Source organism: Heptranchias perlo, chromosome 6 (assembly GCF_035084215.1).
Source record: "Heptranchias perlo isolate sHepPer1 chromosome 6, sHepPer1.hap1, whole genome shotgun sequence".
NCBI lineage: Eukaryota > Metazoa > Chordata > Chondrichthyes > Hexanchiformes > Hexanchidae > Heptranchias > Heptranchias perlo.
Window position 1 is genome coordinate 98,570,478 of NC_090330.1, and position 18,632 is coordinate 98,589,109.

The following is an 18,632-nucleotide window of genomic DNA, read 5'->3' on the forward strand; positions in this document are numbered from 1 at the left end:
GAGTAGTAAGCCGCCATTTTCTGAATAAACTAGCGAAGAGCGAGAGCGGCCGAAAGAAAAGCAGAAATGTTAGTTTTAACCTGATACTTTGGGCCCGGCTCGTCAATATACGCCGTGCGTTTTAAGATCGACCCCTCCCTCCTCCTCCTCCGTTGTTTATAGCCTTCCCCAGTCTGTAAGCCTTTTAAATTTTATTTACAGGCCCTGTATCTGGTGCTGTGTGGACACGTTGAGTGTGCAGCATCCGCCGCCGCAGCTGTTTGTTTTGGGCCTTTTTGATGCTCGAACTCTGATCCCGTCCCTTCCAAAGGGGGAAACCCCCCCCCCCAGCTCGTTTAGATCAGGAGCGCTGACCCTCCTTCTTCACTCCCCACTCGTCCCTGCTTTTTCTTTCCCCCCTGAGCTCGGTTGCCCACCCCTGTGCCCCGTGGTTACTGCCTGCCGCTCACACTCAGTTTGTCGAGGGATCGGCCCCTGTTCGGCTTCCCCTCCAGGACTGTTCACAATGATGATAGAAAATCTCGATGCACTCAAGTCGTGGCTCACCAAGACCCTCGAACCCATGTAAGTACAGAGTTTGTGTGATTCTTCCCAACCGCTGCCATAAAACGAAAATCCAGATGTTTAAAGATGCACGAGGTTACAGCAAAAGTAGAGTTTTTTTTTTGTTGGGGGAGGGATTGATGAGCGTGAGAAAAAAAAAATCGCGTAACACCATTTATTTAGGAGAGCCCCTGACAAGGTGTTTCATCTACTGTACTTCTGCTTAATGGGTTTAGTCCCAGAACATTTCAGCAACCTGTCGATAGTTTTCAAGTTCCCTTCGGAAGAAAGATGCGTTGTGTATTTGTACTTTAAGGATGGCAGCACATGGTGAGTATTTTATGTGGCTGTGCTATAGCATGCACTCTTTGTGCTTGGGTTCACAGTCTTGAGTACGTTGTACTACATCTATTGATACTTGGAAGACCATGAACTTTTTTTGTTTCATTGCTGTATCAAACACACTGCAATTGGTGAACGTCAAAAATGCTTGCTTTGCAATGCAGTCCAGATAACACAATCCAAATGTACGCAATCACGGGTTTAGCTAGAGTTGACAAGCTCTTTGTCTTAACAATTTTCTTAAGTAAAATTGGAAATGCATTTGTAAGTTATAACTGTAATTTGCAATTCTTGACATTTGAAGCCTACTTACTGACCTGACTGTTGATTGCTCGTGTAATATTCCCTTCTGCTATTTAAAATCCTGATCAAAGTATCTCCTTTCTGATCAAAGTATCTCCTTTCTTATCAAAGTTGTTTATATATCTGTGAAAATTTAACTAAACTGCTTTAAAGTAACTGTTAAACTAATATCTGACTGGACCATTTACAAATGGTTAAACATACTTTCCCTTTTCTTGCCCTCACCTCCAGAAACAGATCATTTTAGAGAAGGCTAGATTTGTTAAAATGTTAGTTAGAGTCATAGAGTTATACAGCACGGATAGAGGCCCTTCGGCCCATCGTGTCCGCGCCGGCCATCAAGCCCTGTCTAATCTAATCCCATATTCCAGCATTTGGTCCGTAGCCTTGTATGCTATGGCATTTCAAGTGCTCATCCAAATGCTTCTTGAATGTTGTGAGGGTTCCTGCCTCCACAACCCTTTCAGGCAGTGAGTTCCAGACTCCATCTGCAAGTATTAAATGTATGCACTATTGTCATTTACTGTTTCCTTCCTGTGGCTATTGAAGCAAAAGGAACAAAAATTATATTTCAACAATGTAATCTGCTAAAACCAATAGCTAAATATATTTCAAGTGTTAATACAATTTTACCCGCTCTTCAAAAACTGATATTTCACGGTATCCTTAATACACTTCCTTGTAGGATTTGTATGGTTATCTTTTTTAAAAGTATTCTACTGTAATGAGTGCAATAAGCCTACAATGTCTTCAACAAACATGCGCTTTTACCTTGCTAAAGAGGAAAAGCACTCTCCTACCCTGTTTGTTTTGTTTCCCCACCCCTCACCCCTCGCGGTTGTCTGTAAACCCATAATAAATCCAAACACTGATTGGAAGTATGGAGATCCATTTTTCTGCTGATGCTTACTATAAAATTATGTCGGTAGAGTCTGTGTACTTGAAATGGGCAGATTTTAACACTAGGAGTACCAGATTGTAACATTATTGATATTACTACTCTTCGTCTTTAGTGGGCATGAAGCAGACCAGTCGATCCAGTGGTAGCTCATGACCTACAAAAAAAAGTGGGTCGCTGCTGCAGCAGTGAAGATCAGGTCGTTTACATTTAGAAGTCAGCTGACATCGGGAAAACCAAATGTCTGCCATTGCCTGCGTTCTTCAAAAATTAAAATGCCTTCCAATGAGACAATGTAGTAACACCAGAATTAGAGAAGTTTTTTTAAATACATTTTCTCATAACCGGCTAATAAAATTAACATTTAGAATGCAAAAAAACTGACTAGTACATACGTAAGATTGTTAATATCTCTAGTTGATTTTCCATGACATTGCAAATAGTAATTCAGAGAATATGGTGTCTCATACCTGGTAGATGTGTTGCCATTTCTCTCTTTCTCTGCTCTTTTCTCCACTGAGGTAGGAAATGGAGGGTAGCATTGGCATGGGATGGTGTGTTGTAGTGGAGAAAGGAGCCTCTAACGGCTGCATTGGTGTGTCGTTGCAGGGGAAAATGTGGCCCTCAGTGGCTCCCTTCCCCTCGCTCAAACAATATCCATCACTTGAACTACGTATGATCTACAGGATGTGCACTGCAGCAACTCAGCAAGGTTACTTAGACAGCACCTACCTCTACCACCAAGAAGTGCAAGGGTAGCAGTGTTGTGGGAACACCATCACCTCTCAAGTGCCACTTCAGGTCACACACCATCCTGACTTGGATATACATTGCCATTCCTTCATCGTCATCAGAATCCCAGAACCTCCTACCTGACTCCATTGTGAAAGAGCCATCACCACAAGGACCGCAGCTGTTCAAGGAGAAGGCTCGCCAACACTTTCACAGGGTAACTAGGAATGGGCAGTAAATGAATCCTTGCCCATGTCACCCACATCCCAAGAACAAATTAAAATAAATAACGTGTGCTTTAATCTGCCCTTTCCTGCATATTCCTATGATCATCTTTCCTTCCTGCAACCCCTACATCTTCCCCTTTCGAACTACCCGCTGAACACCTGTATCCTCCATTCCTGCTCATCTCATCCTGAACCACCATCCAATCTCTCCTCCTACTTGTTCCCTTCAAGGGTGAGCGGCAGTCGACCGGAGGTCCGTTCACTCAACCTCTTTCCCTCCTAGTCTTCCTTTCTTATGTTTCCTCAGAGGCCATGTTCGCTTTTAAAATTCAACATTCATTTTTAAAAAAAAATCAGATTAGATTGAGGAAAGGCAATTTGTCCCACACATAAATATTCAAATTCCAAATTTTATTTGTCTATCCACATTCAAAGTTTGTTTTGTAAGTTTTATATTAATTGTGCTGTTGAGTTTTAAGTTTTAAACTCATTGACATTTATTTCTCGGCCAGTCAAAGTGCTGCCAAACAACTTTTGTTCCTGGAAGTCAAGAAACATATACTTTTCTCAACCACAGAGAAGGTTCCACCAGGCTATGAAATCAGGGGTTTTGTTTCTGCTATTTTGTTCTCAAAGGAATGAGAAGATTTTCATCTATTTTCGCTGCTAGGATCCTAAATTCCCTCATTTTGTAAAGAACAGCTTAAGATGGTGTTATTACCACAGAATTTGACTACTGTGTCACAGGCACTTGTGGAACTTAACACAGTGTACTTATGCATTGACTTCGATTGTGTGTGATGTTTATTTATTCATTTATATTAACCCAAAATGTGTTCCAAAGTTTGAAAGTGTAGCTTATTTATTTTTGTCTGAGGTGTGTTTATCCCTTTTTGCTCCCATTTTCATCTGCTTTATAATAATTTATAACGTGAGTCACAAGTACCACAACTAATACAGTTTTTTCCAAGTGTTGAAATTCATCCTGAAGTATGCCTCCACTTCACCCTTCGGGATCCAAAATTGTAGCAAAACCTTCCCAAAAAACTCTACGCAGGGCAAGATTATTTTATAGTTGACTTAACATTTGGTGAGGGTATTATATTGAGATGAACTTATTGAGAAAATACTAGAGAAATACAGGAGAGCATTTAGAGGTGCTGGCACAAAATCACAAGGAAGCTTACCTGACTGGGTAGTCAGAGTAAGTTTCACTTGGTCTCATGCCTTCTGCAGCAGCTAGGGAATCAGGATGGTGGGGGTGAAAGAGAGGCACATGCTGAAAGCTCAACAACAGACAAGGAAGCTGTCCCATTTCCACACTGATACATTTCTTATCTTGGAGCAGAACCAAGAGAGCTGATGCATCCCTGGGGATGCAAAAGGTTCATCTCCAGCATATTACTTAAATTACCAGAGAGTTGATATTCCACTTGTGGATGGACAGTAAGGCAACTGAAAGCAAAATTCTTGTCCACTCCCAGGTTATTCCTGGGTGCACACTCGTCATCTTCATTGTCTTCCTCCATTACCTCTGCCTGGGATAACCCACCTAAGATATCCTAATGGCAGAAAATTGATACATCTGAATCAGTGCTGATGATCAATAATAGCCTTATCACTGTAATTGGCCCTCCAGATGAGAGCATTTGTGGTTGGGTGTCATTCAGCATCTGCGAAGAGTGGACAGGAAATTGTGGGAGAGAATGGGTCAAAGATTCTGACTTGCTTGAGGGTACTATGTCCCCCTACTCTCAATCAGGTAAGAGTGCTCCTTGTATTGAATTTGAGTGGAAACTGATCCAATTCACCACTCAATATTGGTATCACATAGAATCTACACAGAAACAGGTCATTCAGCCCAATTTGTTTATACTCCACATAAGCTTCTTCCCACTCTGCCCCCATATCCCTCTATTTCATTCTCTCTCGTGTATGCATCAAGACCCTCCTTAAATGAATCATTGCTATCTGCTTCACCACTCCACATGGAAGTGAGTTCCACATTCTCACCACTCTGTATAGAAATTTCTCCTAAATTCCTCGTTTGATCTGTTAGTAGCTATCCTATATTTATCTCCCTTTATTCTGGATTCGCTCACAAGTGGAAACCGTTTCTCCACGTTGGCCCTATAGAACCACTTCATAATTTTAAAAGCCTCTACCAGTTCTCCTCAGTCTCTTTTCGAGGGAAAAGAGCCCTGGCCTTTTCGATCTTTCCTGATAGTTACGTCCTCTCAATTCTGGTAATATCCTTTCTGCACTTTCTCCAGTGCTTCAATATCGTTTTTGTGGTATGGAGACCAGAACGGTGCACAGTACTCCAGTGGTCTGACCAAGGTTCTATATAACTCTAACATTATCTTTTGTATTATTTTCTTCTAGAAATAAACCCCAGTATTTTGTTTGAACTCTTCAGAATCATAGAATGATGCAGCACAGAAAAAGGCCCATCGTGCCTGTGCCGACTCTTTGAAAGAGCTATCCAATTAGTCCCACTCCTCTGCTCTTTCCCCATACCCTTGCAAATTTTTCCACTTCGTGTTTATCTAATTCCCTTTTACTATGGAATCTGCTTCCACCACCCTATCAGGCAGTGCATTCCAGATCATAACCACTCGTGTAAAATCTTTTTTCAACATGTCGCCTCTGGTTCTTTTGCCAATTACCTCAAATCTGTCTCTTCTGGTTACTGACTCTTCTGCCACTGGAAACAGTTTCTCCTTATTTACTCTTATCAAAACTGTTCATGATTTTGAATGCCTCTATCAAATCTCCTCTAAGGAGAACAACCCCAGATTCTCTAGTCTCTCTACATAACTGCAGTCTTTCATCTCCGGTACCATTCTAGTAAATCTCTTCTGCACCCCCTCTAAGGCCTTGACATCCTATACAAAGTGTGGTGCCCAGAATTGGACACACTACCCCAGCTGGGGCCTAACCAGTGTTTTATAAAGGTTTAGCATAACTTCCTTGCTTTTGTACTCTGCCTCTATTTACAAAGCCATGGATATCATATGCCTTTTTTAACAGCCTTCTCAACTTGTCCTGCCACCTTCAAAGACTTGTGTATGCACACCCCAGGTCTCTCTGTTCCTGCACCCCCTTTAAATTGTACCATTTAGTTTATATTGTCTCTCCTCATTCTTCCTACCAAAATGAATCACTTCACACTTCTCTACGTTAAATTTCATCTGCCATGTGTCTGCTCACTTCGCTAGTCTATGTCCTCCTGAAGTCTGTAACTATTCTCCACATTGTTTACTACATTTCTGAGTTTCGTGTCATCTGTAAACTTAGAAATTATATCCTCTATACCCAATTCCAGGTCATTAATATCTATCAAAGTGATCAGTGGCCCTAATACTGACCCCTGGAGAACACCACTGTATACTTGCCTCCAGTCTGAAAAACAACCATTCACCACTACACTCTGTTTTCTGTCCCTTAGCCAGTTTCATATCCACACAGCAACTGCCCCTTTTAATCCATGGGCTTCAATTTTGCTAACAAGTCTATTATGCAATACTTTATCAAATGCCTTTTGAAAGCCTATATGCACAACATCAACTGCACTACCCTCGTCATCCCTCTCAGTTACTTCATCGAAGAACTCAATCAAGTTAGTCAAACTCGATTTGCCTTTAACAAATCCATGCTGGCTTTCATTAACCCATATTTTTCCAAGTGCCAATTACTTTTATCCCGTGTTAATGTCTCAAAGTTTCCCCACCGCCGATGTTAGGCTGACTGGGCTGTAGTTGCTGGGTTTTTCCCTCTCCCCTTTTTTGAACAGGGGTTTAACATTTGTAATCCTCTGGCATCACTCCCGTATCCAAGGAGGATTAGAAGATTGTGGCCATAGCATCTGCAATTTCCACCCATACTTCCCTCAGCAACCGAGGATGCATCTCATCTGGACCAGGTGACTTTTCTACTTTGACTAAAGATATAGAGATTAAAATGAAGCAGAACAAGGAGGCTTATGATAAATGTCAGGTTCATAATTTATTAGAGAACCAAGCTGGATACAAGAAGTACAGGGGAAAACTGAAAAAAGAGGGGCAAAGAGAGCATATGCCAACCTTTTTAGTACCTCTTTATCTCTTTTTATTCTATCCAATTTCTCTACTACCTCCTTTTATTGTGACATTGGCAGCATCATCATCTTTATTGAAGACAGATGCAAAGTACTCATTTAGTACCTCAACCATGCCCTTTCCCCCTCAAGAACATCTTTTTTGGTCCCTAATCTGCCCCACCCTTCCTTTTGACTATATTTCTTTATAATTTATATGTTTATAAAAGACTTTTGGGTTCCCTTTTATGTTACCTAATCTATTCTCATATGCTCTCTTTGCTCCTCTTTTTTCAGTTTTCCCCTGTACTTGTATTCAGCTTGGTTCTCCACTGAATTATGAACCTGACATTTATCATAAGCCTCCTTTTTCTGCTTCATTTTAATCTCTATATCTTTAGTCATCCAGGGAGCTCCAGATTTGGATGCCCTTCCTTTCCTCCTTGTGGGGATGTGCCGAGTCTGTACCTGAATTATCTGCTCTTTGAAGGCCTCCCATTGCTCATTTACTGTTTTACCTGCCAATCTTTGATTCCAGTCCACCTGGGCCAGATCCCTTTTCAATTCACTGAAGTTAGCCCTCCTTCAATTAATTATTTTCACATTTGATTTTTCCTTGTCTTTTTCCATAACTACTCTAAACCTAATTATATTGTGATCACTGTTGCCCAAATGCTCTCCCACTGAAACATGCTCCACTTGCCCCACTTCATTCCCCAAAACCAGATCCAGCACTGCTTCCTTCCTCATTGGGCTGGAAACCCACTGATCAAGAAAGTTCTCTTGTACACATTTCAGGAATTTCTCCCCTTCTTTGCCCTTTACACTGTTATTTTCCCAGTCTATATATTAGGACAATTGAAGTCCCCCATTATCACTACTCTAAAGTTCTTGCATCTTCAGTTTGCCTGCAAATTTGCTCCTCTATCCCCTTCCCACTATTTGGCAGCCTATAGTATGCACCCAGCAGCATAATAGCTCCTCCATTGTACCTTAATTCTAACCAAATAGATTCTGTCTTTGAACCCTCAAGTACATCGTCCCTTTCTGGTGCTGGAACAGTATCTTTGATCAATACTGCCACCCCCCTTTTTTTTCCTTCTCTATCTTTATTAAATACACTGTAGCCAGGAATATTAAGTGCCCATTCCTCCCTTTGTTTGAGCCAGGTCTCTGTTATTGTCACTATATCATAATCCCATGTGGCTATTTGTGCCTACAGTTCACCAATCTTATTTACCACGCTCAGTGCATTTGTACACATGTACTCAAATGCGATCTTACTCTGCCTCGCATTTCCCTCCCACTGTCTGATCCCTCCTATTTCTGAACTACTCTTTATTCTAAAGCTGTTTGTCTCTCCTAGTCCTCTGTGCATCTTGTATCTCTCCTCTAATGCTTCATCCTGGTGCCAAATTAGTTAAAATCCTCCCAACAGCACAACTTAACCTCCCCGCAAGGACATTGTCCCAGCCCTGTTGAGGTGCAACCTGTCCATCTTGTACAGGTCCCTCCTGCCCCAGAACTGGTCCTAATGCCCCAGGATTCTGAAGCCCTCCCTCATGCACTATTTCTCCAGCCACTCATTAACCTGTCTTATCTTCCTGCTCCTATACTCACCAGCATGTGGCACTGGGAGTAATCCAGAGATTACTACCTTGAGGTTCTGCTCTTTAGCTTTCTTTCTAGCTCCTGAAGCACTCTGTAGGACATCAACCCTTTTCCTACCTATGTCATTGGTTCCAGGATGAACCATGACTTCTGGTTGTTCCCCTTCCCCTCGCAAAATATTCTGCACCTGTTCAGTGACGTCCTTATGGCCTTATTCACTTAAGTCGCTATTTTTAGTGATTTTTGTACAACTACTTGCATTTATATAGGGCCTTTTAATGTAGTAAAATGTCCCAAGATGCTTCATAGGAGTGTTATCAAACAAAATTTGACACTGAGCCACATAAGGAGGTATTAGGACAGGTGACCAAAAGTTTGATCAAAAAGGTAGGTTTTAAGGAGGGGAGAGAGGCGCAGAGGTTTAGCAAGGGAATTCCAGAGCTTAGGGCCTAGGCAGCTGAAGGCACAGCCGCCATTGGTGGAGTGATTAAAATTGGGGATGTGCAAGAGGCAAGAATTGGAGGAGCGCAGAGATCTCAGGAGGGTTGAAGGGCAAGAGGAGGTTAGAGATAGGGAGGGTTGAGGCCATGGAGGGATTTGAAAACAAGGATGAGAATTTTAAAATCGAGGCATTCCCGGACTGGGAGCCAATGTAGACCAGCAAGCACAGGGGTGATGGGTGAACGGGACTTTGTGCGAGTTAGGATACGGGCAGCAGAATTTTGGATGAGCTCAAGTTTATGGGGGGTAAAAGATGGAAGGCCAGCCAGGAGAGCATTGGAATATTCAAGTCTAGAGGTAACAAAAGTACGGAGTCGTACAACACCAGGTTATAGCCCAACAGCTTTATTTGAAATCACAAGCTTTCGGAGCTTTGCTCCTTCGTCAGGTGACGAAGGAGCAAAGCTCCGAAAGCTTGTGATTTCAAATAAAGCTGTTGGGCTATAACCTGGTGTTGTATGACTCCGTACTTTTGTCCACCCCAGTCCATCACTGGCACCTTCACATCATAGAGGTAACAAAGGCATGGATGAGGGTTTCAGCAACATATGAGCAGAGGCCGGGGCGGAGACGGGCAAGTAGGCGGTCTTGGTGATGGGAGTGGATGTGTGGTCAGAAGCTCATCTCGGTCAGATAGGACACCAAAGTTACGAACAGTCTGGTTTAGCCTCAGACAGTGGCCAGGAAGAGGGATGAAGTCAGTGGCTGGGGAACGGGGTTTGCGGTGAGGACCAAAGACAATGGCTTCGGTCTTCCCAATATTTAGTTGGAAGAAATTTTTGCTCATCCAAGTCGGACAAGCATTGTGACAGATGAGGGACGGGAGGTGGTTGTGAGGTAGAGCTGGGTGTCGTCAGTGTACGTACGGAATCTGATGTGTTTTCGAATGATGTCGCCGAGGGGCAGCACATAGATGAGAAATAGGATGGAGCCAAGGATATATCCCTGGGGGACTCCAGAGGTAACCGTGCAGGAGCGGGAAGGGAAGCCATTGCAGATGATTCTCTGGCTACGACTGGATAGATAAGAATGGAACCAAACGCGTGCAGTCCTACCCAGCTGGACGATGGAGAGGCGTTGAAGGAGGATGGTGTGGTCAGTCGTGTCAAAGGCTGCAGACAGGTTGAAAAGGATGAGGAGTCAGTCACATAGGATGTGATTTGTGACTTTGATAAGGGCCGTTTCAGTATCGGGGCGGGAACGGGAACCTGATTGGAGGGATTCAAACATGGAGTTGCAGGAACCATGGACACGGATTTGGGAAGCGACAATACATTCAAGGGCTTTGGAGAGGAAAGGGAGGTTGGAGATGGAGCGGTAGTTTGTAAGGACAGAGGGATCACGTGGTTTTTTGATGAGGGGTGTGATGATGGCAGATTTGCAGGGGACGGGGACAGTACCTGAGGAGAGGGAACCATTTACAATATCAGCTAATATGGGGACCGGAAGGGAAGTTGGGTGGTCAGTAGTTTAGTGGGAATAAAGTCGAGGGAGCAGGAGGTGGGTCTCATGGTCAAGATGAACTCGGAAAGGGCATATGAAGGAATAGGAGAGAAACTAGAGAAAGACGCAAGTTCAGGGATAGGGCAGGGGTATCCGTAGGGGAGGTTTGGCTTGGTGGGCCAGGGGAAGGGAGGAAAGCGGCAGCTGAACAGGTGGTCTCAATCTTAGTGACAGTTGTCCATGAGCTCCTTGCACTTGTTAGAGGGGAGGGTGGAGGAGCAAGGGGAGAGGGGTTTAAGAAGATAATTTGTTGTGAAGAGAAGCTGGGGGTTATCTTTGCATTCCTGGCATAGTGAGCAGTTTTGGCAGAGGAGAGCAGGACCCGATGGTGTTTAATGTGACCAGCCAGATATGGCGATGAATGGCTAAACCAGTTGTCTGCCATAAATGTTCAAGTCTGTGTCCCTAGGACTTAAGGGAGCGTAGATGAGGGCCATACCAGGGGGAACAACCAGGGTGAGAGAGAGTAATGGTTTTAGTGGGGACAAACCTCCCAAACCCGCGACCTCTACCATCTAGAAGGACAAGAGCAGCAGGCACATGGGAACAACACCACCTGCACATTCCCCTCCAAGTCACACACCATCCCGACTTGGAAATATATCGCTGTTCCTTCATCAAAATCCTGGAACTCCCTTCCTAACAGCACTGTGGGAGAACCTTCTCCACACGGACTGCAGCGGTTCAAGAAGGCGGCTCACCACATTCTCAAGGGCAATTAGGGATGGGCAATAAATGCTGGCCTCGCCAGCGACACCCACATCCCATGAATGAATAAAAAAAAGGGCATCACAGGTGAAGGTGAGAGTGTGATTGAGCAGATCGATAGCTGCAGAAATGTCGTGTTGAATGGCGGGCCAAAGGCTAGACAATTGGGAATTGTAAGTGACCTGGGGGAGAGTATTTTCCAGTGGCTGACACAGAAGGAATTGGGGTTGGGAGGGTGATGTGGGTGGAGAGGGATAGAAGGAAGTGATCAGAGATGGCCCTATCTGTGATTGACACGATGAGAGTAAAGAGGCCACGTGAAATGATAAGGAAAAGGGGGTGGCCGTGCATATGGGTAGGGGAGTTTATATGGAGGGAGAGATTAAGGGAGGATAAGAAGGCAGTGAGCTCGGAGGAGAGAGAGCATAATGAGTTGAGATGGAGGTTGAAATCACCCAGGATGAGAAGTCGCTCGGTGCAGACGATGAGGGAGGAAAGCAGTGAAGATATCTCGGTGAGAAACTTGGCATGGTACTTGGGTGGGCGTTGGAGAACGAGGATTTTAAAGGATAGACGAATGGGGTGGAACAAGGTGAGATGTTCAAAGGAAGAGACGGTGCCAGAGGAGTAGGCAAACAGACCAGATTGTGATTTGGTGATGAGGGCCACGCCGCCACTGCAGCGGCCTGGGCGGGGCAAGTGGTGGAAGATGTAGCTAGGCGGAGAGGCTTCATTAAGGGGTGAGGTATCATCACCTGTCAGCCAGGTTTCCGTCAAGGCCATGATGTCAATGCATTCATCCGCAATAAGCTCATGGATAGCAAGGGCCTTGTTCACAAGTGAATGGGCATTCTGGAAGGAGATGCGGAGAGGGCGGCGATCTCTTTGCTCTTCTACCGCATTTAGTTTCTTTCCATCCAAGAAGTTAGTGGCTTCCTCGTTCCTCATACCAAAATGAACCACTTTACACTTCCCTATATTGAATATCATTTGCCATTTATCTGCCTATTCTGCAAACCTGTTTCTGTCTTCCTGTATTTTGGTGCAGTCTTCTACGTTATTAGCTCTACCCCCTAATTTGGTATCATCTGCAAATTTCAATACCACACCTCCAATTCCTGAATCTATAAATCATGTATGTATATGGTAATCAGCAGCAGTCCCAGCACGGATTCCTGCGGGACACTACATCCCACTTTCTGCCAATCTGCAAAATTCCTTTATCTCCTGCCCCCTCTTTTCTGCTTTGTAACCATCTTTTAATCCATTTTGCTACTGGGCCTCAACTCCGCATAAACTGACGTTTGTCACTAGCACCTTTTCAAAATCTTTCAAAGTCCGTTTGTACATTCATTAGATTGCCCTTATCTACTTTTTTCTGTTATTTCTTCAAAGAATTCAATAAGATTGGTTAAACATGAACTTGCTTTTAGAAATCCAATGGATTGATTTTTAGACCAGGCCTGCTGAAGGCATAAGGAAATAGTCGTCTGACAGACTGAGAATAGCTGATTTTGTATCCAAAATAGGTAATTTTGCCAATATAGTTAACTGTCGTGGAATTATAGGAGTTGTCCCCATTGTGCTCCTGTGCAAGAAATCCATTGTAGAGAAACTGATAAGATGGATAAATGTAACAAATATTTACAGCAGATTAAAAACTATAATTATCTCTCTCATAATGTCATAAATATAAGATAGTCACTAATAAATCCAAATAGGAAATTCAGGAGAAACTTCTTTACCCAGGAGAGTGGTAAAAATAAATGAGGCGAAGAGCATAAATGCATTTAAGGGGAAGCTAGATAAGCATATGCGGGAGAAAGGAATAGAAGGATATGCTACGGTTAGAAGAAGAGGGATGGGACGAGGCTCCTGTGGAGCATAAACGTCAGCATAGATCAGTTGGCCTGTTTCTGTGTGTAGATTCTATGTAACTTTATGTATGCAAAATTTGCTAGCCTGGTTCTGGAATTTAAATAAGTGATTCTGGGAGCTTACAGAACCCTCCAACCTGGAGTAGGGTGAAGAACAGAGCTATTTGTACAGGTCCTGAGTCTTTATGCAACATGAGAGCAGGGAATCACGTAGGTGAGGGGGCCACTTGATGGGAGAGACAAGTCCTAAAGTATTTGAGGGATGCCCGAAGGAAGACTCTTGTGCAGATTCAGTTGAAGTGGAGGTTCATATGTCCAGCAGATTTTACTATACTAGGCTGCTCATTTTATTTGTGCTCCATTCCAATCAGGTTTTGCGATATCAATTTATCCAAGAACAGTGGTATGTAGAATTGTTCAAGTTGAGACACTGCATATCACACCTTCATGTATGTTTTTGACTTTGTAACCTGTAGGCTGCTGTGTTCTAACAATCCTTTGGACACGGGTCAACATACATTTGTACCTTTCTACACTGTGACTAATAGATTTGGACTTTGTAATACTTCTATTTTATTTTTATCATGTACTTGCGCTCCTTTAGTTGTGACGAGGGAAGAATGAGAAGTTTTAAGAGCAAACAAACTTGCATTGATATAGCATCTTTCATGACCTTGGGTGTTCCAAAGCACTATAACCATTGGATTACTGTTGATATGTGGGTAAATGCTTTAGTTATAGCTTTCAATACAAATTTTAATAATTTTCTTGTCACCATATAACAAAAACAAGTATGCAAATAAAAATGCTGATGACTGTTAGCTGCTTTGATTAAAACAAAAGACAACACTGATAGTGAAGCAATACTGAAGTGGCAGCGTGCACCAAGTTGAATGCTGCACTGAAAGAGGCAACAAATCTCATTTTGAAATACTTAATCTTTTTTTCTTGATTTATTTTGGCTCTCACTAATTACATTTTTACAAATGGTTAAGAATGATCTACGTCCTCCAGGAGAAAGGAGGGAAAGATAGCATCCAGAGTCTAAACACATGTCTTTTATGAAGGATGAGTCCTTCAAGACTGAAAGCTTTACCTTAATTTTTAAAATTACACATTTCCAGTCCTTAAAAGCATGCTGCACATTTTCCAGCATAACATTTTCTGTTCAAAATACAGTAGTATTTAAATCTGGTGACTTAAGTATTTTTCTGCTTTTGTTTCTTTGCAGATGTGATGCAGATCCATCTGCCCTTGCTAAATATGTTGTTGCCTTGGTAAAGAAGGATAAAACTGAGAACGAGTTGAAGGCATTGTGTGTTGACCAATTAGATGTCTTCCTGCAGAAAGGTATAGTAAAGAACATCTTATGAATGTATCTATTAGAAATATCTAAGTTTTCTGTTGTTCAAGATGCTGGTAAATGAGGGAGGTTAACACATTATCCCTTCTCTTCTGTGAGCTGGGATCAAATTCTTCTTTGACTGATGAGAAGAAAGCATGCTGACTAAGGGACCAAAATTGAGTCAAGGCACTTTTACATTGATGCTTGTTTAGTTTGGACTTTAGAAGACTGGTGTCTGTATTCTGGTTCCCTGCATATGTGCTGCTAAAGCTGGGTTCTTTACCCCAGTGGCAGGCAGAATCACACATCTAAGAAAAGCTAGGGATTCTGTCACTTGGATAAGGTAGCTGGATCTGTCAGTGAAACAAACTAGCCTGGTCTCATTGATGCTGGGCTCTTTGAATCCAAACTAAAAGAGCCCAGATGCAAAAGTGGCTTATGGGCAACTTCGATCCATTTTCCAATTAACAGGCCACAGAGATGTCAGTTTGGTCTGTCCAGTGTGTAGGTGTGTGTGGACTTGGGCTTGAGGCATTGTATTTGAGTGGAATAGAGGGAGCTTTATTCTGATCTCTAGATTGCTTTACCTGACATGGCCTTGAGATCGAATGCCTAAAACAGAATTGTTCTGTTCTTTAAGCACTGCTATCCTTTACCTTGAGTGCAATAGCACTTACTAAATAGTGTTACCCTAATGTGCTTTTTTTAGATTTCTTTAGTTTAAGTCCCTTTTTATTTATCATGACAACTATAGTCCAGATCCACCACATACCTTATCACATGAATTCTCCATGTAGCATACATTTTATCATGGTACTCCATTTGCCTATGCAGTTCTCCCAACTGCAGTAGAATTCATTCTTCATGATTCTGCCTTCAGCCATTTCTTCATATCCTGGGTATTACGGCTCAGCTGTTTTGCGTGCATCATCTGTGTGATCGTAAGGGTGTAACTTTTACTATTTCCTTATCATTTTTCCAGAAACCTGGCTTAATTTCCCTGTAAATTTATGTGGAGCTATATGTATCCTCTTAATTTAAAGCTCAATTCAAATTATCTGATTTTGATTTTTAGCAATAAATTTCCATGTTGCTGTTATTTTCGTTGCTTTATTCAAATTTACTGGATAATTCATGTTTTTTATTGCAATAAAGGACCTTTTTAAGTAGATTGTTCCCTAATTCAGCATTGTCTCATAAGAGCGGAAACTGACTTTCATCGAATTTTTGTTTTGTATTGATAGTAATAACATATCTGCTTCAAGTTTAGCACTTGTGTTCCAAATGCAACATAGTGGCAAGGTTGGATTGGACCTGTCAGTTTGCAAGATGGTTACAGATGAGGAAGGTCATTCAGCCCATCTATCCAGAAAGATTCCAAAGCCCCCTCCTGCATTTCAACATCTAATTGGTCCTTAAAAGATTTCAGAGCCTCTTTCTCTCCTATTTCATACCTTGATCACACTTTGTGTAAATAAGAGTTTCCTAACACCAGTCCTAAATTTACCTTTTTCGCTAGTTTAAATCCATTTCCCATTGTCCTACGCTCATTAATTTTAAGTCAAAGTAATATTCTGGATTTGCATCTTCCATTCCTTTTATCTATCTTCTAATTCTCCATAAGTTTACCTCTTGAATGCTTCCTTTCCTGGCTGAAAAGCCCAAGCATTTTCAGTCTTTCCTGATAACTCAGACCGTCAGCACTAGAAATCAGCCTTGTAGCTTTTCTTTGCACTGCCTGTTTCTGTATTTTGTGTCTTGGTGACCAGAAAAGAAGGCAGTACTGAAGTGCATTCAGCACCTCCAGGATTTTCTTTTCAGAAAAGAACTGTAACAGAATGCCTCCATAGGAATGTGTCTCCCGGATTTTTACCATGTTCTTACTTGTCTGGCACAGAATATACTTTGCATATTGGAGCATGGCATTGTAGATTGGTGCATCTTTATGACATATCTGCTAACTGTCAGCATTTTAGGGACCTGGTCCACATGTTAGTGACTTGTTGACAAGCATCGGCACTTATGAGGCTCTTCTCCCATCAGTGCTGCTCCCGCTGCTCTCTGAAGTAATTTGGACTGCTGTGTATTGGTAGGAATCGGAGTGTGGAGAGTACCTAATCGGAGGTGCAAGCAAAGTACCAAATTGAACAGGGCTGCAGGGGTAAATAATGCTAGGTTGAGTTCAGGGCGGAGAGGGCGAAGAGTGCTTGTATTAACTGTGCTTGGAGAAAGGGTGTGGAGTTGGATGGGCTACTGTGTTTGTTAACTGGATTGTGGGGGGGTGGGGAAGGGAGGGAAAGAGTATCTTTGTATTTTGGGGCTGGGGAAGGTGTTGTATTTGGGAGAGTGAGAATTGAAAGTAACTTTTGGAGAAGTGAAGGTCTGACATAAATCTAAATGTCAATGTTTTTAATTTTAAAAACTAATCAGTTGCGAAGCATAAAAGTGCTTAAAATTAACCATCATATTTAATGTGAAGAAGTAATCGTGTGTGCGCGCCCCCGCTGCCCCACCCCCCACTCGGAATGTGCTGTCAATTTAGTTTGTTCAGCATTTGGATTTCTCTCTCCAAGCATTCAAGTACTTTTTTTGCCTTCCAACTGATGAGACACAATGTTGAGTTTACCTACAGCTTAAGTTAGAAAGCTTGTGTAGCTGCTATTTTTCACATGTCTTAACCTTATAATTGAGGCTATTTGGAATTGTCAGCTTTTAGGCACTTTTTTGGAAACTGTTGGTCAACTAATTTTCTAGGATGGTATTACGTCATTTTCCATTGTTCATCCGTAAGTTGGCAGCTTATGTACATTCTGCATTGCCTACAAATTGTTTAACATTCAATTTCTTGTATATCTGTAAAATTAAATATGGTTAGCACACCTTCAGGTTTTCTAATGCTTGAAATTTTGGCCCCATTCTTTCCTCAATAGTACTTTTTTTTCTTCTTCTGTATATTTGGTACATCTCTAATCTAGGCAACTGAAGAAGTTTATGTGGAAAAGCATATATTTGGCCTATTTATTTCAATGGATATCAGAAATCATTGTACACCTCTTCCATCATATATCTTTGTGAGCAACCTGTCATTCTTTAAATGTAAAAATGATTTTTAAAATTGGTTTAAATCTCTTCTTTGCAAATCGGAGTCCTGATGAAATTAGTTAGAGGAATTTTGTGCATTTTCATCTATCTGTCTATCTGTTGATCAAATTGGGTTATCCATTTTTTTGCTGCTCAGTGTTGAGCAAAATGGAGGCTCTGCACTGTTATCTGGCAGGATTCCTCAACCTGTGGGCTTCATCCAGCTCACCTCAACTTCAAACCGTCTATTTCTGGAAGATATGTACAATCAATTCTGATATCTAATGAAATAAATAGGCCAAATATATGCTTTTCTATATAAAATTCTTCAGTTACCTAGATTAGAGATGGACCAGATATACAGAAGAAAAAAGTACTATTGAGGAAAGAATGGGGCCAAAATAACAACTTGCGTTTATATTGTGCTTTTAACGTAGAAAAATGTCTCATGGCGCTTCAGAGGTGTAAACAGACAAAAATGGATGCTGAGATAAAGGAGATATTAAGAGGGGTCACCAAAAGCTTGGTCAAAGATGTGGGTCTTAACGAAGGAGGCTAGGGAGGCAGAGGGGTTTAGGGTGGGAATTCCAGATGTAGGGCCAAGACGACTGATGGCATGGCCAACAACGGTGGGGTGAAGGGGGGAGGTGTGCAAGAGGCCAAGAGTCAGAGGAGTGGGTAGTTAAGGGGGGGGGTGGGAGTTGTAGGGCTTGAGGAGGTTCGAGATAAGGAGGGAAAAGGCCATAAAGGGATTTAAACATGAGGATGAGAATTTATTATATTGGAGGATTGGGAGCCAATGCAGATCAGCAAGGACAGGTGTGATGGGTGAGTGGGACTTGGTGCAGGATAGGATACAGGCAGCAGAATTTTGGATGAGCAG

At 42.3% G+C, this 18,632-nt stretch overlaps 1 protein-coding gene across 2 annotated transcripts in view; it reads left to right on the plus strand.

Moving 5' to 3' along the window:
• Window positions 1-15: 15 nt before the first annotated feature.
• The window catches only part of rbm26 (RNA binding motif protein 26), a 71,638-nt gene continuing 53,021 nt past the window's right edge, over window positions 16-18,632 (plus strand). For both annotated transcript variants that reach the window (XM_067986498.1, XM_067986499.1), the window contains exons 1-2: window positions 16-564; window positions 14,555-14,673. In XM_067986498.1, coding sequence (XP_067842599.1) covers window positions 506-564; window positions 14,555-14,673 — 178 coding nt within the window. In that variant the 5' untranslated portion in view covers window positions 16-505. The remainder of the gene's footprint in view (window positions 565-14,554; window positions 14,674-18,632) is intronic.